Raw genomic sequence first — 20,891 nt, forward strand, 5'->3', positions numbered from 1 at the left:
AGGAAAGACTGAGTCATGGAGCTCCCTACTCCACCATCTTCCCTGGACGTCTAATCCATATGCTTTTGCTGTAACAACTTCAAGACAAGTTCTGCCCCTTCCTCCTCCCATCATCATCACTAAAGCAGGATATTGCCACTGTGGAGCTTTCTTTTATTATATTACCTGCAAATCTTTTTGCCTTCTCCTTTGCGATAGCTAGAGCCCTTATTTATTAATGACTTCAAAACTTTCAAAACTGTATTAAATAGTAATGGTGCTGCTTGACAGTCTTGTCTTCTTTCTCATATTAATAATAATTCTACTATCTCAATGTTAACAATGACGTAGGATGTCTTTAAGATACTGAGAAAGTATCCTCCTCTCCTAGATTTTCTAGAGTATTTCTTTTCTTTTAAAAACTGGTGGTCACACGATGGAATACTACACGGCAGTAAGAAGGAACGATCTCGTGAAACATATGACAACATGGATGAACCTTGAAGACATAATGCTGAGCGAAATAAGCCAGGCACAAAAAGAGAAATATTATATGCTACCACTAATGTGAACTTTGAAAAATGTAAAACAAATGGTTTATAATGTAGAATGTAGGGGAACTAGCAATAGAGAGCAATTAAGGAAGGGGGAACAATAATCCAAGAAGAACAGATAAGCTATTTAACGTTCTGGGGAGGCCCAGGAATGACTATGGTCTGTTAATTTCTGATGGATATAGTAGGAGCAAGTTCACAGAAATGTTGCTATATTAGGTAACTTTCTTGGGGTAAAGTAGGAACATGTTGGAAGTAAAGCAGTTATCTTAGGTTAGTTGTCTTTTTCTTACTCCCTTGTTATGGTCTCTTTGAAATGTTCTTTTATTGTATGTTTTTTTTTTATTTTTTTAATTTTTTTAATTTTTCATACAGTTGATTTAGGAAAAAAAAGTTTAAAAAAAAAAAAAACAAGGAAAAAAATATGCAGAGCCCCCTTGAGGAGCTGGTGGAGAATGCAGGGGTATTGGCCTGCCCTACCTCGATGGTTGCTAACATGCCCACAGACATAGGGGATTGGTGGTTTGATGGATTGAGCCCTCTACCACGGAATTTGCCCTTGGGAAGACTTGCTGCAAAGGAGAGGCTAGGCCTCCCTATAATTGTGCCTAAGAGCCTCCTCCCCAATGCCTCTTTGTTGCTCAGATGTGGCCCTGTCTCTCTAGCTAAGCCAACTTGAAAGGTGAAATCACTGCCCTCCCCCCTATGTGGGATCAGACACCCAGGGGAGTGAATCTCCCTGGCAACGTGGAATATGACTCCCGGGGAGGAATGTAGACCCGGCATCGTGGGACGGAGAACATCTTCTTGACCAAAAGGGGGATGTGAAAGGAAATGAAATAAGCTTCAGTGGCAGAGAGATTCCAAAAGGAGCCGAGAGGTCACTCTGGTGGGCACTCTTACGCACAATATAGACAACCCTTTTTAGGTTCTAAAGAATTGGGGTAGCTGGTGGTGGATACCTGAAACTATCAAACTACAACCCAGAACCCATGTATCTCGAAGACAATTGTATAAAAATGTAGCTTATGAGGGGTGACAATGGGATTGGGAAAGCCATAAGGACCACACTCCACTTTGTCTAGTTTATGGATGGATGAGTAGAAAAATAGGGGAAGGAAACAAACAAACAGACAAAGGTACCCAGTGTTCTTTTTTACTTCAATTGCTCTTTTTCACTTTAATTATTATTCTTGTTATTTTTGTGTGTGTGCTAATGAAGGTGTCAGGGATTGATTTAGGTGATGATTGTACAACTATGTAATGGTACTGTGAACAATCGAATGTACGATTTGTTTTGTATGACTGCGTGGTATGTGAATATATCTCAATAAAATGAAGATTAAAAAAAATTGGTGGTGAATTTAATCAACATTATTTCTTCAAGAATGGGATGGTTTGGTTTCTAAAGTGTACAGCAAGCTAGAACAAAGGCCATGTGGGAGATAGGAGATTTGAATCCAGTGGTAAGTTTTGGATGTGACTCACCCAGCCGGGTTGCCTTCCTCTCCAGGATATTATTCAGGCGTGGCATGCAAACGCTGCTGGCTCCCACCCAACGAGTATGTGTGTGGCTTTTCCGAAGGGCACACCCTTGGAAACAAGGCAGTTTTGTTCTCCTGAACAAAATCAGAGAGCCTGCTGAGGCTTGTAATTAAAAATTTTACAAAACACTTCTCAGCCCGACTGAAAACATAAAGGCCAGGACCATCCTAAAGTGTTCCCGGCACAGCAGGCATGTTGGTTTACTCCTAATAGTTCTTAAATTTAACTAAGCAAGAGTGACCAACCATTCCAGTTTTCCCAGGACTGAGGGATTGCAGGGAAGGTGGGACTTTCAGTGCTGAAACTGGCAAGTTGCATTGAAAGGGTGGTTTTGAAAGGCACAAAGTATGTTTCTTCTCAGGGTAGGTGAGTAGTTCATATGTTTCTTTTCAGGACACGTGAGTAGTTTGTCAAGGGTATATGAACCTCCTTTTAGAGCTAAACAATTGTGGCAGCACTCGGATTTTCAGATCGCTCTGTTTCTAATCATTTGTAGTTGTCCCAAACAAAACAAAACATCAGTACTGACCAGAAATAGGTAACTGAAAAATTATTCCACCCATTTCCACTCAGGCCTTTTGAAAACAATCCTCCCCAGAGCCGAACTCCCAACAGGAAATACTGAATGTATTGTCTCCTTTGTCTTTTGACCCAGCTGGGCCTCCTTAATTAAACCGCTACTGTGGGAGGAGGCAGCATACCTTTCCTGACTATTCCTTCTGCTTTGGTTGTCGGGAAGTTTTAATGTAAAATACACAGCTAACCAAATGTAAGAGTCAAGTTCAAAAGAATGACTAGCCATTATAACTCTGTAAAATAAGGCTCCCACTCCCATTTATTTCATAGAATTGTAGTAGTGTTCCTGGTTTGAAAGATCTTCTCCAATTTTAATTTGCGTATCAATCATCCAAGGATGCTGTGGAAATACAGTTTCAGATACAGTAGATCTGGGCTGGGGGCTGGGATTTCATGTGTGTCTTAGTTTGCCAGAGCTGCTATAACAAATACCATAAACTGGCTGGCTTGAAAAACAGAAACTTATTGCCTCACAGTTTGGTGGTTACAAATCCAAAGTCAAGGTATGGGCATGCCCCACCTTCTCCGAAGTCTAGCATTCTGGTGGTGACTGGCCAGCCATCGGCTCTGTCTCTTTCACATGGCGGTCTGTTTCTTTGTCTCCTCTTGTGGCTTGTACTTCCACATCCAAATTTCCTTTGCTCATAAGGACTCCAGTGATACCAGATTAAGGCCCACCCTGATTCAGTTTGGACTCATCTTAAAGGATCTTGGAAGATCCTATCTACAAATGAGTTCACACCCACAGGACTGGGATTAGGACTTGAAGATTCCATTTAACAGATGGGTGCTCCCCCACAGGACCAGGGGTTAGGACTTGAGCATGTCTTTGTGGGGGACATGAATCAATCTACCATAAGGTGATCCCACTAGTTCATGGACTACACTTGAAGTAGTAAGAATCTTATGCAATCATATTCTCCATATTTCTTTGATGATGTATCCCTATTAATTTAAATAAAGTGTGTACTCAAACTGTGTATAGTTATTTATATTTTATATTCATGTGTTAGTAGAACATGATTTCATTTTTATTAAAAAAAAAAGTAAATGTGAGCTCTAATAGTTTATTCCAACACAGCAATGGCTCATCTAGCACACAGCCTATTTTGATAACATTATATGATCCTGATAACATTATATGAACATTCAATGCTTGCTTGTATAACTTTGGCCCTAAGAAAATAACTTTTTTTCCAGGGAGCCTATTCTATCTTTGGGTAATTGGCTGTGAGAAAGTTCTTCCTTCTGTTGGGCCAAAATTTATGTTTTGTATCCAAAGTTTTACCTTTAGAGGCATACAAAACAAATCTAATCCTCTTAATACTATTGCAACTCATATCACTGAAAAAGGCCAGATTCCTCAATATATAAAGAGCCTCTACAAAATAATAAAAACAACATCAGCAACTGGACAGAAAAAATAGGCCAAAGCTATAAATATGTATGGCAAACAAATGTTTAAAAACGAATCAACTGCATTCAGATAAGCGAAATGCAAATTAAACTATAACAAGACATTATTTTTCACTTGTCAAAATGGCAAAGATAAAAAATAGTTGGGTAAATACACTACAAGTTAATGTCGAGGGAAAGCAGGCATCCTCCTACATTGCTATGGTAATGTGAATTGGTACAACTATCACGGCAGATATTTAAAGTAGCCATTAAAAATTAGGTTTTTTGAAGAATATTAGAAAAGTGCTAGCACTATAATGTTAGGTTAAAAAAAAATGCAAAACATTTGTAGCATGATACCAGAAAAAAACACTGGAAGAAAATGTATCAAAACCCTAATAGTAGCTATTTCTGTATGGTAAGATAACAGAACAGGTGATCCTAAGTTTGCTCTTTACACTAGTTAGCATTTTTGAAATTGACAACAAGCCTATATTGTTAAAAAAAAAAAAAAACTGCTCCAGGGAGGAGGTGAGGAGAGCCTACAGGTGGACCTGGCTTTAAATTGGAGACTGTCAAAGTCCATATTGCTAAGAAACACTTGAGTCCCACCCAGGCTTACCTCCATTCCTGGGGGAACTTGATAATTAAAGCTACAGTTTCAACGAAAATTCTTACCCAAAAGGAAAGAGCCAAATATCAATATTCCCTAGCTGAACTGATTCAGAGTAAAGTTTGGTATCTTACAATTTATAAAGCAGTCACCTTAGAAGACACTCTCCATAATGGAAAGAAAAGCAATATGTCTCATCTTTCATTTTATTTAATATATTCATCTTCTTTAACAAAATCCATCTCTTTTTATTATCTGATTTAATTCAGCCAGCAGTTACTGCGTACCTCCACGCAGAGAACATGGAGATTGTCTCCATCTCTAACTCAGTTGAAGTAACTTACAGTTCTCTTTGGCATGTGAGGGGAGGTTGAAGCAATTCCCAACTCAAATACAAGGCAGACAGAACGTGTTCAAGGCCACCATAAAGATACCCTGTAAAAACAGAATGCTATGGGGACCAAATGAAGAAGAGAGCACTTCATCTTGGGATTGTGGAGAACTTGGTGGAGATGGTGATATTTGAAAAGTTCTTGAAGGATTAGTAAGATGGTGGTCTCTGGAGCTGTGGGGTGGAGTGGCGAGCATGTCCTGACACAAAGAAGTAGCTCAGGCAAAGGCACAGTGGGGAGACCTGTTCTGGGAACAGGGTTGGAATGCAGCGTGGTTGTAGGGTAGAGGAAAGGAATGGCTTCCAATATTACTGTAAAACAAGGCACAGCGCCCCCAAGGGGTTAGAACTAGAAGGCAAACTGATAAGGGGGAAAGGGTGAGGTCCAAGTACCCTGAGCCAGCCTTGGAAGTGTGTTGGCTCATTCCACCTTTAAACGGGGTGAGCGTTTCACTCTTTACCTGTCCATCTTCCACCTCCTCAACTAGTTAGCATTCTGGAGGAAGGCAGAAAGCCTGCCTCCATCTTCTTTACCCTGCCTCCCTCTGCCTCCTACCTACGCTCCCCAACAAAAGAAAGATCACCCTACACCAATGCCTGTGTGTTGCCAGCCTTCAGTAAATATCTACTTGTTCACTAATTGGCTTTACAAACACATGAAACCTTTAAAAAGCCCTGGCCTATTTCCTAAGAATGCCGAACAGATGGCTAAACTTTCTAAATAGGAAGTAACTGCCCCTGAGCTTTCCCAGAATCGATGTATGAGTGGAGAATGGGAATCTTTTAAAGTGCACAATATCACATTACATATTTTTATTTCCTTATCTAACTAAACCTGGAAATTAGTGCTCACCAGAATCTCTAAATTTTGTAATTAAATTTGTAAATGTATATGTATATCCTTAAAATCCTAATTTTTAGGATACATTCTATGTTGACCCCTTGATTCTATGATTCCTTAGAACTAAGTTTAAATATAGCATTCTTGGATTGTCTTTTGGGGTTTATAATATTATATTACATGAAGTTAAAAAGTTCTGGCCGGAGGCGGGGCAAGATGGCAGACTGGTGAGCTGTATGTTTTAGTTACTCCTCCAGGAAAGTAGGTAAAAAGCCAGGAACTGCGTGGACTGGACACCACAGAGCAATCTGTCTTTGGGCATACTTCATACAACACTCATGAAAACGTGGAACTGCTGAGATCAGCGAAATCTGTAAGTTTTTTGCGGCCAGGGGACCCGCGCCCCTCCCTGCCAGGCTCAGTCCCGGGGGAGGAGGGGCTGTCAGCTCCAGGAAGGAGAAGGGAGAATTGCAGTGGCTGCTCTTATCGGAAACTCATTCTACTGATTCAAACTCCAACCATAGATAGACTGAGACCAGACACCAGAGACTCTGAGAGCAGCCAGCCCAGCAGAGAGGAGACAGGCATAGAAAAAAAACAACACGAAAAACTCCAAAATAAAAGCAGAGGATTTTTGGAGTTCTGGTGAACACAGAAAGGGGAAGGGCGGGGATCAGGCCTTGAGGCGCATATGCAAATTCCGAAGCAAGGCTGATCTCTCCGCCCTGTGCACCTTTCCTTAATGGCCCTGGTTGCTTTGTCTATTAGCATTTCAATAACCCATTAGATCTCTGAGGAGGGCCGTTTTTTTTTTTTTTTTTTTTTAAATCCTTTTTGCTTTTTCTAAAACAATTACTCTAAGAAGCTCAATACAGAAAGCTTCAAAGAATTGAAATTTGGGCACGTCAAGTCAAGAGCAGAACTAAGAGAGCTCTGAGACAAAAGGCAATAATCCAGTGGCTGAGAAAATTCACTAAACAACACAACTTCCCAAGAAAAGGGGGGTGTCTGCTCACAGCCACCATCCTGGTAGACAGGAAACACTCCTGCCCATCGCCAGCGCCATAGCCCAGAGCTGCCCCAGACAACCCAGTGTGACGGAAGTGCTTCAAATAACAGGCACACACCACAAAACTGGGCGTGGACATTAGCCTTCCCTGCAACCTCAGCTGAATGTCCCAGAGCTGGGAAGGGGGAGCAGTGTGAATTAACAGAGCCCCATTCAGCCATCATTTGAGCAGACTGGGAGCCTCCCAACACAGCCCAGCAGCCCAGAACTGCCCTGGGGGGACGGCACTCACCTGTGACATAGCACAGTCATCCCTCAACAGAGGACCCGGGGTGCACAGCCTGGAAGAGGGGCCCACTTGCAAGTCTCAGGAGCCATACGCCAATACCAAAGACTTGTGGGTCAGTGGCAGAGACAAACTGTGGCAGGACTGAACTGAAGGATTAGACTATTGCAGTAGCTTTAAAACTCTAGGATCATCAGGGAGATTTGATTGTTAGGGCCACCCCCCCTCCCCGACTGCCCAGAAACACGCCCCACATACAGGGCAGGCAACACCAACTACACACGCAAGCTTGGTACACCAATTGGGCCCCACAAGACTCACTCCCCCACTCACCAAAAAGGCTAAGCAGGGGAGAACTGGCTTGTGGAGAACAGGTGGCTCGTGGACGCCACCTGCTGGTTAGTTAGAGAAAGTGTACTCCACGAAGCTGTAGATCTGATAAATTAGAGATAAGGACTTCAACTGGTCTACAAACCCTAAAAGAACCCTATCAAGTTCAGCAAATGCCACGAGGCCAAAAACAACAGAAAATTATAAGCATATGAAAAAACCAGACGATATGGATAACCCAAGCCCAAGCACCCAAATCAAAAGACCAGAAGAGACACACCTAGAGCAGCTACTCAAAGAACTAAAGATGAACAATGAGACCATAGTACGGGATATGAAGGAAATCAAGAAGACCCTAGAAGAGCATAAAGAAGACATTGCAAGACTAAATAAAAAAATGGATGATCTTATGGAAATTAAAGAAACTGTTGACCAAATTAAAAAGATTCTGGACACTCATAGTACAAGACTAGAGGAAGTTGAACAACGAATCAGTGACCTGGAAGATGACAGAATGGAAAATGAAAGCATAAAAGAAAGAATGGGGAAAAAAATTGAAAAACTCGAAATGGACCTCAGGGATATGATAGATAATATGAAACGTCCGAATATAAGACTCATTGGTGTCCCAGAAGGGGAAGAAAAGGGTAAAGGTCTAGGAAGAGTATTCAAAGAAATTGTTGGGGAAAACTTCCCAAATCTTCTAAACAACATAAATACACAAATCATAAATGCTCAGCGAACTCCAAATAGAATAAATCCAAAAAAACCCACTCCGAGACATATACTGATCACACTGTCATACATAGAAGAGAAGGAGCAAGTTCTGAAAGCAGCAAGAGAAAAGCAATTCACCACATACAAAGGAAACAGCATAAGACTAAGTAGTGACTACTCAGCAGCCACCATGGAGGCGAGAAGGCAGTGGCACGATATATTTAAAATTCTGAGTGAGAGGAATTTCCAGCCAAGAATACTTTATCCAGCAAAGCTCTCCTTCAAATTTGAGGGAGAGCTTAAATTTTTCACAGACAAAGAAATGCTGAGAGAATTTGCTAACAAGAGACCTGCCCTACTGGAGATACTAAAGGGAGCCCTACAGACAGAGAAACAAAGACAGGACAGAGAGACTTGGAGAAAGGTTCAGTACTAAAGAGATTCGGTATGGGTACAATAAAGGATATTAATAGAGAGAGGGAAAAATATGGCAAACATAATCCAAAGGATAAGATGGCCGATTCAAGAAATGCCTTCACGGTTTTAACGTTGAATGTAAATGGATTAAACTCCCCAATTAAAAGATATAGATTCGCAGAATGGATCAAAAAAAATGAACCATCAATATGTTGCATACAAGAGACTCATCTTAGACACAGGGACACAAAGAAACTGAAAGTGAAAGGATGGAAAAAAATATTTCATGCAAGCTACAGCCAAAAGAAAGCAGGTGTAGCAATATTAATCTCAGATAAAATAGACTTCAAATGCAGGGAGGTTTTGAGAGACAAAGAAGGCCACTACATACTAATAAAAGGGGCAATTCAGCAAGAAGAAATAACAATCGTAAATGTCTATGCACCCAATCAAGGTGCCACAAAATACATGAGAGAAACATTGGCAAAACTAAAGGAAGCAATTGATGTTTCCACAATAATTGTGGGAGACTTCAACACATCACTCTCTCCTATAGATAGATCAACCAGACACAAGACCAATAAGGAAATTGAAAACCTAAACAATCTGATAAATGAATTAGATTTAACAGACATCTACAGGACATTACATCCCAAATCACCAGGATACACATAGTTTTCTAGTGCTCACGGAACTTTCTCCAGAATAGATCATATGCTGGGACATAAAACAAGCCTCAATAAATTTAAAAAGATTGAAATTATTCAAAGCACATTCTCTGACCACAATGGAATACAATTAGAAGTCAATAACCATCAGAGACTTAGAAAATTCACAAATACCTGGAGGTTAAACAACACACTCCTAAACAATCAGTGGGTTAAAGAAGAAATAGCAAGAGAAATTGCTAAATATATAGAGACGAATGAAAATGAGAACACAACATACCAAAACCTATGGGATGCAGCAAAAGCAGTGCTAAGGGGGAAATTTATAGCACTAAACGCATATATTAAAAAGGAAGAAAGAGCCAAAATCAAAGAACTAATGGATCAACTGAAGAAGCTAGAAAATGAACAGCAAACCAATCCTAAACCAAGTACAAGAAAAGAAATAACAAGGATTAAAGCAGAAATAAATGACATAGAGAACAAAAAAACAATAGAAAGGATAAATATCACCAAAAGTTGGTTCTTTGAGAAGATCAACAAGATTGACAAGCCCCTAGCTAGACTAACAAAATCAAAAAGAGAGAAGACCCATATAAACAAAATAATGAATGAAAAAGGTGACATAACTGCAGATCCTGAAGAAATTAAAAAAATTATAAGAGGATATTATGAACAACTGTATGGCAACAAACTGGATAATGTAGAAGAAATGGACAATTTCCTGGAAACATATGAACAACCTAGACTGACCAGAGAAGAAATAGAAGACCTCAACCAACCCATCACAAGCAAAGAGATCCAATCAGTCATCAAAAATCTTCCCACAAATAAATGCCCAGGGCCAGATGGCTTCACAGGGGAATTCTACCAAACTTTCCAGAAAGAACTGATACCAATCTTACTCAAACTCTTTCAAAACATTGAAAAAAATGGAACACTACCTAACTCATTTTATGAAGCTAACATCAATCTAATACCAAAACCAGGCAAAGATGCTACAAAAAAGGAAAACTACCGGCCAATCTCCCTAATGAATATAGATGCAAAAATCCTCAACAAAATACTTGCAAATCGAATCCAAAGACACATTAAAAAATCATACACCATGACCAAGTGGGGTTCATTCCAGGCATGCAAGGATGGTTCAACATAAGAAAAACAATCAATGTATTACAACACATTAAAAACTCGAAAGGGAAAAATCAATTGATCATCTCAATAGATGCTGAAAAAGCATTTGACAAAATCCAACATCCCTTTTTGATAAAAACACTTCAAAAGGTAGGAATTGAAGGAAACTTCCTCAACATGATAAAGAGCATATATGAAAAACCCACAGCCAGCATAGTACTCAATGGTGAGAGACTGAAAGCCTTCCCTCTAAGATCAGGAACAAGACAAGGATGCCCGCTGTCACCACTGTTATTCAACATTGTGCTGGAAGTGCTAGCGAGGGCAATCCGGCAAGACAAAGAAATAAAAGGCATCCAAATTGGAAAAGAAGAAGTAAAACTGTCATTGTTTGCAGATGATATGATCTTATATCTAGAAAACCCTGAGAAATCAACGATACACCTACTAGAGCTAATAAACAAATTTAGCAAAGTAGCGGGATACAAGATTAATGCACATAAGTCAGTAATGTTTCTATATGCTAGAAATGAACAAACTGAAGAGACACTCAAGAAAAAGATACCATTTTCAATAGCAACTAAAAAAATCAAGTACCTAGGAATAAACTTAACCAAAGATGTAAAAGACCTATACAAAGAAAACTACATAACTCTACTAAAAGAAATAGAAAGGGACCTTAAAAGATGGAAAAATATTCCATGTTCATGGATAGGAAGGCTAAATGTCATTAAGATGTCAATTCTACCCAAACTCATCTACAGATTCAATGCAATCCCAATCAAAATTCCAACAACCTACTTTGCAGACTTGGAAAAGCTAGTTATCAAATTTATTTGGAAAGGGAAGATGCCTCGAATTGCTAAAGACACTCTAAAAAAGAAAAACGAAGTGGGAGGACTTACACTCCCTGACTTTGAAGCTTATTATAAAGCCACAGTTGCCAAAACAGCATGGTACTGGCACAAAGATAGACATATAGATCAATGGAATCGAATTGAGAATTCAGAGATAGACCCTCAGATCTATGGCCGACTGATCTTTGATAAGGCCCCTAAAGTCACCGAACTGAGCCATAATGGTCTTTTCAACAAATGGGGCTGGGAGAGTTGGATATCCATATCCAAAAGAATGAAAGAGGACCCCTACCTCACCCCCTACACAAAAATTAACTCAAAATGGACCAAAGATCTCAATATAAAAGAAAGTACCATAAAACTCCTAGAAGATAATGTAGGAAAACATCTTCAAGACCTTGTATTAGGCGGCCACTTCCTAGACTTTACACCCAAAGCACAAGCAACAAAAGAGAAAATAGATAAATGGGAACTCCTCAAGCTTAGAAGTTTCTGCACCTCAAAGGAATTTCTCAAAAAGGTAAAGAGGCAGCCAACTCAATGGGAAAAAATTTTTGGAAACCATGTATCTGACAAAAGACTGATATCTTGCATATACAAAGAAATCCTACAACTCAATGACAATAGTACAGACAGCCCAATTATAAAATGGGCAAAAGATATGAAAAGACAGTTCTCTGAAGAGGAAATACAAATGGCCAAGAAACACATGAAAAAATGTTCAGCTTCACTAGCTATTAGAGAGATGCAAATTAAGACCACAATGAGATACCATCTCACACCGGTTAGAATGGCTGCCATTAAACAAACAGGAAACTACAAATGCTGGAGGGGATGTGGAGAAATTGGAACTCTTATTCATTGTTGGTGGGACTGTATAATGGTTCAGCCACTCTGGAAGTCAGTCTGGCAGTTCCTTAGAAAACTAGATATAGAGCTACCATTCGATCCAGCGATTGCACTTCTCGGTATATACCCGGAAGATCGGAAAGCAGTGACACGAACAGATATCTGCACGCCAATGTTCATAGCAGCATTATTCACAATTGCCAAGAGATGGAAACAACCCAAATGTCCTTCAACAGATGAGTGGATAAATAAAATGTGGTATATACACACGATGGAATACTACGCGGCAGTAAGAAGGAACGATCTGGTGAAACATATGACAACATGGATGAACCTTGAAGACATAATGCTGAGCGAAATAAGCCAGGCACAAAAAGAGAAATATTATATGCTACCACTAATGTGAACTTTGAAAAATGTAAAACAAATGGTTTATAATGTAGAATGTAGGGGAACTAGCAGTAGAGAGCAATTAAGGAAGGGGGAACAATAATCCAAGAAGAACAGATAAGCTATTTAACGTTCTGGGGATGCCCAGAAATGACTATGGTCTGTTAATTTCTGATGGATGTAGTAGGAACAAGTTCACTGAAATGTTGCTATATTATGTAACTTTCTTGGGGTAAAGTAGGAACATGTTGGAAGTTAAGCAGTTATCTTAGGTTAGTTGTCTTTTTCTTACTCCCTTGCTATGGTCTCTTTGAAATGTTTTTTTATTGTATGTTGGTTTTCTTTTTAACTTTTTTTTTCATACAGTTGATTTGAAAAAAGAAGGGAAAGTTAAAAAAAAAAAAAAAGAAAAGAAAAAAGACAAACAAGGAAAAAAAAAAAAAAAAAGTTGTGGTGCCCCCTTGAGGAGCCTGTGGAGAGTGCAGGGGTATTCGCCTGCCCCGCCTCCATGGTTGCTGGCATGACCGCAGACGTGGGGGACTGGTGGTTTGATGGGTTGAGCCCTCTACCATAGGTTTTACCCTTGGGAAGACGGTTGCTGCAAAGGAGAGGCTAGGCCTCCCTGTATTTGTGCCTAAGAGTCTCCTCCTGAATGCCTCTTTGTTGCTCAGATGTGGCCCTCTCTCTCTGGCTAAGCCAACTTGAAAGGTGAAATCACTGCCCTCCCCGCTACGTGGGATCAGACACCCAGGGAAGTGAATCTCCCTGGCAACGTGGAATATGACTCCCGGGGAGGAATGTAGACCCGGCATCGTGGGATGGAGAACATCTTCTTGACCAAAAGGGGGATGTGAAAGGAAATGAAATAAGCTTCAGTGGCAGAGAGATTCCAAAACGAGCCGAGAGATCACTCTGGTGGGCACTCTTACGCACACTTTAGACAACCTTTTTTAGGTTCTAAAGAATTGGGGTAGCTGGTGGTGGATACCTGAAACTATTAAACTACAACCCAGAACCCATGAATCTCGAAGACAGTTGTATAAAAATGTAGCTTATGAGGGGTGACAGTGGGATTGGGAATGCCATAAGGACCAAACTCCACTTTGTCTAGTTTATGGATGGATGTGTAGAAAAGTAGGGGAAGCAAACAAACAGACAAAGGTACCTAGTGTTCTTTTTTACTTCAATTGCTCTTTTTCACTCTAATTATTATTCTTGTTATTTTTGTGTGTGCGCTAATGAAGGTGTCAGGGATTGATTTAGGTGATGAATGTACAACTATGTAATGGTACTGTAAACAATCGAAAGTACAATTTGTTTTGTATGACTGCGTGGTATGTGAATATATCTCAATAAAATGATGATTTAAAAAAAAAAAAAAAAAAAAAAAAAAGTTCTAAATACTCTTACCCAAAAACTACATAAAATTATTTTTAATTTCTTACAGAAAGTTTTTCTACATGAAGTTATTTTAATCACATCTGAAATAGTTCCTTCGATCTTCAGTAAGTTATTTTAATTATATAAATATTTTAAGAAGCCAATTATTGCTCTCTCTTGACTACTCAAATAGGAGTTTCTCCAGTGGCACGAATTCACAGAATATTAAAAATAGTGAATAAATTGGAGCATACTTCATTAAAAATAGGTATTAAAATTCTATAATAGCCAGTCTATAGCCAGCAAATCATAAATTAATTTTAGCCTATTATTTATTGCTCCTAAAACTGAATTTTCTATTAGAAATGATTATTAAATTTAAGAACAGAGGCAAGTTTTTAAATACATACTTTTGTCATTAAATTATTTTACTTACTGTTTCAAAACCTCGATGTGGGTGATCGGGAAATCCTCCTGGTCTACCGCCTTTGAATTCGTCAAACAGTAAAAATGGATCCAAATTTTCTAACTGGAATAAAAATGCAATTCAGCATATTAGACACACTTTTAAGTCATGCTACTGGGAGCTACATTGTAAAACTTACTGAAAACCACATAGCCAATGAGCAACTTTGCAATGAAAATTGCTTTCATGAAACGACCTCCTTACACATGCACACACACCATGCATGCATACACATACACACACACACACACACACACACACAAACAGGGATTCACTGATTACGTTACGGAGTTGAAATTTTATGAGAAGCACTAGGAGTTGGCAAACAATCATGATCATCTGTGATCGAAACAGCCAAACACAAACAAGCTACAGTCCGTATCCTAATCATAAGCTAATGGGGGAACAGACTAGAAAATAAATTTTTTGCAGTATGATAAATGCTCTGAAAGATGACAACTTAACACATATAAGAGTGGGGTGAGATTAGGGAAAGCTCTATCAGGGAGGTCTGAGCTGGGTCTCGAAGTACATACAAGAATTAATCAGGTAAAAGAGCGAGAAGGGGAGGGAAGCATATTCCAAGCAGAAGAGCAGAGGAACAGCTTGGTGTGTTTGAAGAACTGCAAGGAAGCTACTATATTGAGGCAAAAGACACAAATAGAATTATAATGACAGATGGTCGGAGGATAGAGGCCAAATCTTAAAGGAGATTGCAATTGGATTTTATCCTGAAGGTTATGGGTTTTAATCGGGGAGGGGGTGAGGGGAAGGTGGGATGATCAAGATTTAGAAAGCTCGCTCTCTCACACATGGGGAAAATGGTTTAGAAAAGGAAGAAACAGGAGACAAAAAGTCTATTTAGAAGGCCAAGGACAAAGGCCAGGACTAAGGCAATGGCAGCAGTGAATGGTTGAGCAACTGGGTAGACATTTATGAGACAAGAAGGAAGAGTATTAAATGACTTCGAAATTTCTAGCTCTGGAGCCTGGTGGTTGGTAGGGCCCTTTGACAGGACAAAGTACATAATAGAAGCAGCAGCCCTGATGTTGCCATGGTGACTTCATTTTAGATCATGTTGAGTTTGAGATCTCGATATAATTATTATCTGTATAAATAGAACCATTAATACTCAGTGTCCATTATATGGTGTAAAGGCTAGAAGGCAACTAAAGGGAAGTCTCAAGTTCAAATGAGAGCTAGAAACAGATCTGGCTGTTGTCGGCATATCTTTATGAGTGTCTTTGTTATTCCTGGCCATTTATTCTTTGAAACAAATTTTAGAAATTTTGTTAAACTTTATAAGCAAAAATGTTGGACTTTTGATTGGAATTGCTTTGAATCTGTGGAATAACTTAGGAAGAATTGACATCTATATAATATTGAGCTTTCCTATTCACAAGCATGGTTATCTCCATTTATTTAGGTCTTCTGCAACGTCTTTCCATGAGGATTTATAATTTTCTCCATAAAAGTCCGGCATGTTTTAAAAATATTTTTTCGAGCTAACATACTTTTTTAATGGTTTCATAAACAGTATTTTTAAATAAGATTTTTGAACAGTTTGCTGCTAAGGTTTAGAAATGTGGCTAGAAAGACAATTGTGAACATTGCTAACCTCTTAGTAATTTTAACAATTTGTCTGCAGCTTCACATCACCAGTGTATTCAGCAGCTTTTGCCCAAGACTTCACAAAAACCATTTATTTTTTGGTCTGCATTACATTAAGCTGTGGCAGGCTGCAGTTTTGCGGGCTTGGCTGGGCTTGGCTGGCCTCTATATGTCTTCTTCTTCTGGGACCCAAGCTAAAAGAGGGGTCACTATCTAAGGCAGGCTGTTCTCAAAGCCAAGGGCAGGAGCAAAAGAGAGCCCAGGCCGGCAATCACGCATGCACATTAACGTGTCACACTGGCCAAAGCATGTGACATGGCCGCACCCAGTCAGTGAGACGTGCACTTAAGCCTTCCCTGTGGGTCTCCTGGGTAATGCACCTAAAAATGGGTGAGGTGTACATTTGGGAGTAATATTCCAACCCACACAGATCAGCAAATAATACCGTTTTTTCCTTTATCACCAGTCCTCGCACTTTTTCTTTTGCAAGCGAGGATCTAGACAACAGTGTTGAGTAGAAATGATGGTGGCACACATCCTTGTCTTATCCCTGACTTTACGAAGACTGCTTTTAAAGCTTCACCAGTAACAAGGTTGCTTAATCTGAACTGTCTATTGATTCCCTTTATCAAATTAAGGGATTTCTCTTCTATTTCTAGTTGTTTTTCTTTTAAGGATTTTAAAAACATAAATGGATGTTGAGTTTTATTGAATCATTTTTCTGTATCTACTGATATAATTACAAGCTTTTTTTCCTCCTTTAATCTCTTAATGTTGGTATATTACATAAACAGATTTTGTAACATGAAACCAAATTTTCTCCCCACAGATAATCCAAACTTGATCATGCTACATTAACGTATCTTTTTTTACACTTTGCTGTATTTAGTTAGTTAATATTTTGTTTTTGATCCTTGAAAAATGCTTATAAATGAGTTTGGCCTGTAATTATCCTCTCGCTTACTGTCCTTGTCTGGTCTTGATAGCAAGGTGACATCAGCTTCATAAAATGATTTCAGGGGCATTTTCTCTGGTTTTATCCACTGGAGAGTTTGTATGATATTGGAATTATCTATGTCTTAAATATTTGGTAAAAACTTGCCTGTAAAATCATCTGCACCTGTTGCCTTTGTGACGGATTTTTCAAATACTGATTCAATTACTCTAGTGGTTATGAAACCGTTCCAATTTTCTACTCCTTCTTTTTCATTATTTTGGACTTGAAGAATTTCTCATTTCTTGCCAGCTCAGCTAATTAATTTTCTTAAAATTATTCATTCATTCGTTCATTCATTTCAGGGTGTCTACTTTGCCATATTGCTAAAAGTGAAAGTACCAAAATCTCTTCTCTTTGTCTCTGGTTTTGTCTCTCTTTTTTTCACTTTCTTTGACAAAAATACACACACAGAGACATATATTTATAAATTCAACAAACTGGTGCAAGTTATTTAACCTAAGCAAGTTGCAGTTCCTTCAGTTTAAAATGTAACCCATATAAAGCCGGGCCACTTTGTAACCCACATCAGCACGGTGTGTCATCCAGTCTAATATCAAAAATTTGTCACTGAGAAACAATTCAAATATTCTTGAATCCTCTCAAAATTTTCAAAAAGGGCTTCACTTTGAAGATAAGTCTCCAATTCACCTTAACCATCTCCATACAAGTCTCCAACGTTTTCAATTTCTCTTACTCTACCTCTTCAGATCTCCCCAAATCCTCTGGAGACAGCTCTTCACTTTTCTCTTCCTCTCCTCTCACCTTCTAAATTTACTCTCTTCTCTTCTGCCAGTAACATTGCCCTTTTCAGTGAAAATCAACTAAGCAAGGCTTGGGTCCTTTCCATTTTACCCTGTTGCTCATTATTCCATTTTAGCTCAACAAAGGCCCAGAAATGGAGCTGGGGTTGGGAGGAGGAGAGGTTGGGAATTCTCACACCTCAATACTCCTTTTTTTTTCTTCTCACAGGATAAATATACACCTTGCAGGATGATAAAGATTGGAAACGAATGTAGAGCACCTGGTCCAGAGCCTGAAAACTGCAGGTGCTACACAAGTGGGTCCCCATCTGTTACACCACACCTGCCCTCTACATCTCTGACCCACCATTTCCCCCAGCGCAAAGCAGAGGGTTTGGGGCTCTAAAATGGCATTTCAGCTTTACACTGTTGTGGTTCTATGGCATCAGGATGTTGGTATAGATGAGATAAAGAAATACTTATTGATCCTTGGTATCAAGGAATTCCATATGAGCCGATATATCCTGCCGTGAAATGAAGTGTGAAAAGCAAGAGGTTCTTTCTTCCTACTCCCGCCATCATCACCATCCACCACCCACAAAACAACAGTCATTCATTGTTCAGAAAGTACTATTTGTCACATACTGATCACACATTCGAGCCTTCTGATCACTAATCAATGACACCCATGCACAGAAGGCAGGCATCCAGCCCTAGGAAAAGACTGCAGAAGTCAGGGGGGCTTGTTGAGGCAAGAGTCAAAGGGATGAACTGTTTCTCTGGCCAGGGGATGGCAAAGATGTGTAAGAGACACTCTTCTTCCAACAAGCAAGCGTTTCTTGCATTAGACTGTTACACTAAATAAAGTGTTCTTTCCAGGGCTGGGTATTAGTCACTGTCAAAGTTCCCAATAGCAAGTGCTCAACAACAAGTTATAAAAAAAAATGTGTTATCTGTAGACAAGATCTGATTTTTATGAGACCTCTGCTTTTCTAAAATGTTTTGACTCAGTCCCCAACTCATCCACATCTTTCTGTCCCTACGTATTCAACTGATAATCTTTTAAATTTTTTGAACACATGAGATTTGCCTTTCCTTCAAACACTTCCAAATCTTTTAGCTGCCAAATTCAAGTGACGGCTTCGAGGCTATTTCTTTTGATCTCCTGGGAAGGCCAGCCAAAACCTGTGGCCACCACTCCTCAGGTATGTGGCACTCCCACAATAAAGCTACGGCAGCCCGGCCTTGTATTCAAATCAGGAGGCACAGGAAGAGGCTACCAGGAATGTCAGCTCCTTGGTGACAGGGCCAATACTATGCTTTTGTATGCCCCACTGACGCTAGATTAAGCCTGTGTGCATAGAAGGTACACCACAAAATGTCCTAGTGGTACTCATGTTAGGCCCCTAGCCTCTGCTGCAGTCAGTGTGGCCCTATGACTAAATCTGGCTAATGAGATGTACTGTGGATGTTTGGGGGTAAGATTTTTAGGAAAATTCCTTATAAAAGGAGGAGAGTGAGCTGAAGTGTACCCTGCTGCTTTTCTCCATTTCCCCCTTTCTGCTGTGCCCCAGCAGCTGTCTTGAACCATGAGGTGATGCACTGGCTAGAATGAGTGTGGATCTCTGGTAAGTATGTAGCCTCCAGGCTCACTGTGGCCTGCCGCTTTTGGGGCTTCCCAAAAGAGATCCATGAAACCCTGCCTATGTTCACCAAGGTTCTGGAGGATTTCTGCTGCACACAGTTGAGCCTAATCCTAACTGATATAAGGGCCCTTCTGCCAGTGGCAGCAGTCCAGAGTCAGGTGTGAGCGGCCTCCTCCAGTACCCCTCCAAAAGGCCAGCCTACAGCAAGACAGTATAGCAGAAGCGGAAGGAAGAAGCTCTTCAAGGTGGACTCCAGGAGCTCACCTTGGCTGGACTACCTCCCAGCCTCTAGACTGGGGTCTGGGGGTAACAATGAAAAGGGAGATGGAAATTGCCAGCAACGAGCCCAAACTGAGCTCCAGATACATATGGCCTTGGGTGGCCATGAGCTGGGACTTTATGCCCCTCGGCTTTGATTCATTATCTAGACACCCTGATAATGGAGCACGCCATCTACAGAGGCTACGTCAACCGGGACCAAAACCAAGCACAGCTGTTAGATGACAGTAAGGAATTCTTGTATTTTTTAGGTGTATTCATGGTGCAGTGGTATATATATATAGCCACCACACATATGTATATTTGAGGTTCTTATCTTTTTAGAGACAAAACCTGAAATATTTCTAAATAAAACGACATAATGGCTGGGATTCACTTCAAATACTTTGAGGGGAAAAATGAATTGGGGTGTAGATTGCCTGTGAGTTTATCACTGTGATCCTGGGTGATGGGTACACGGGGATCAATTATACTATTTTCTCTGCTTTTGTATGTTTGAAATTCTCCATAATAAAAAGAAGAACAATAAGAATGGTCCAAGGAAAATCGCTATCCACCCAGGAATGTCTGGTGGAAGAGGGAATGGGAAGAGAGGCAAACCAGCTGAGTGGGGAGTTCCCTTCTTGCCGGGAACACAGACAACGCACCACCATCACCACCACCCCAATACCATGCTAGGAAGCCATTCAAATTCCAGCCTGGGTGGCCGGGCCCATGTGTACTGCAAGGATGGGTGTCAGCCAGCCCCACCTCATCTCTTCCCCTAGTTCATCACAGAGAGTGGCAGCACTGTAAATTCTACCTCCATGTTTACCAATCACATGTGGCCGCTAACACTAAAACAGCTTTGAGGTCCAGGATTTATGAGATGTTTCTTCAGAGGCACAAACCTTGCTGTAGAGATTTTGAAAAGTAACCTCCTTGAAGTTAGAGAGATACTTTCATTCTCTGCTGATGGGAGGTGTAGGGGTCTCTTTCTGGAAAACATGGTAACAACCTACATGGTCAAAAATTGGGCCATGAATAAGAGAAAAATGGTATGCCCATACAACGGAATATTGCATAGCTAATAAAATGTTTACGAAGAATTTATAGTAACATGGGAAGTACTGATGCTATCATGTTAAATGAAAAAACCAGGACCCCAAATTCCTTATTCTGTATAATCCCTGTGATGTAAAATATACAATTACATGGAGACAAAATAGGGTCTTAATA

General features: G+C 40.0%; 1 protein-coding gene across 4 annotated transcripts in view; it reads right to left on the reverse strand.

The window, feature by feature from the left end:
* The window catches only part of PIR (pirin), a 121,429-nt gene that overhangs the window by 97,264 nt on the left and 3,274 nt on the right, over positions 1-20,891 (reverse strand). For all 4 annotated transcript variants that reach the window (XR_005214671.1, XM_037822660.1, XM_037822659.1 and 1 more), the window contains exon 3: positions 14,371-14,463. Coding sequence is in view for 3 of the 4 variants with exons in the window: in XM_037822660.1 (XP_037678588.1) it covers positions 14,371-14,463 (93 nt within the window). In the remaining variant the exon portion in view is untranslated. The remainder of the gene's footprint in view (positions 1-14,370; positions 14,464-20,891) is intronic.

The sequence above is a fragment of the Choloepus didactylus genome, chromosome X (assembly GCF_015220235.1).
Source record: "Choloepus didactylus isolate mChoDid1 chromosome X, mChoDid1.pri, whole genome shotgun sequence".
Lineage (NCBI taxonomy): Eukaryota > Metazoa > Chordata > Mammalia > Pilosa > Megalonychidae > Choloepus > Choloepus didactylus.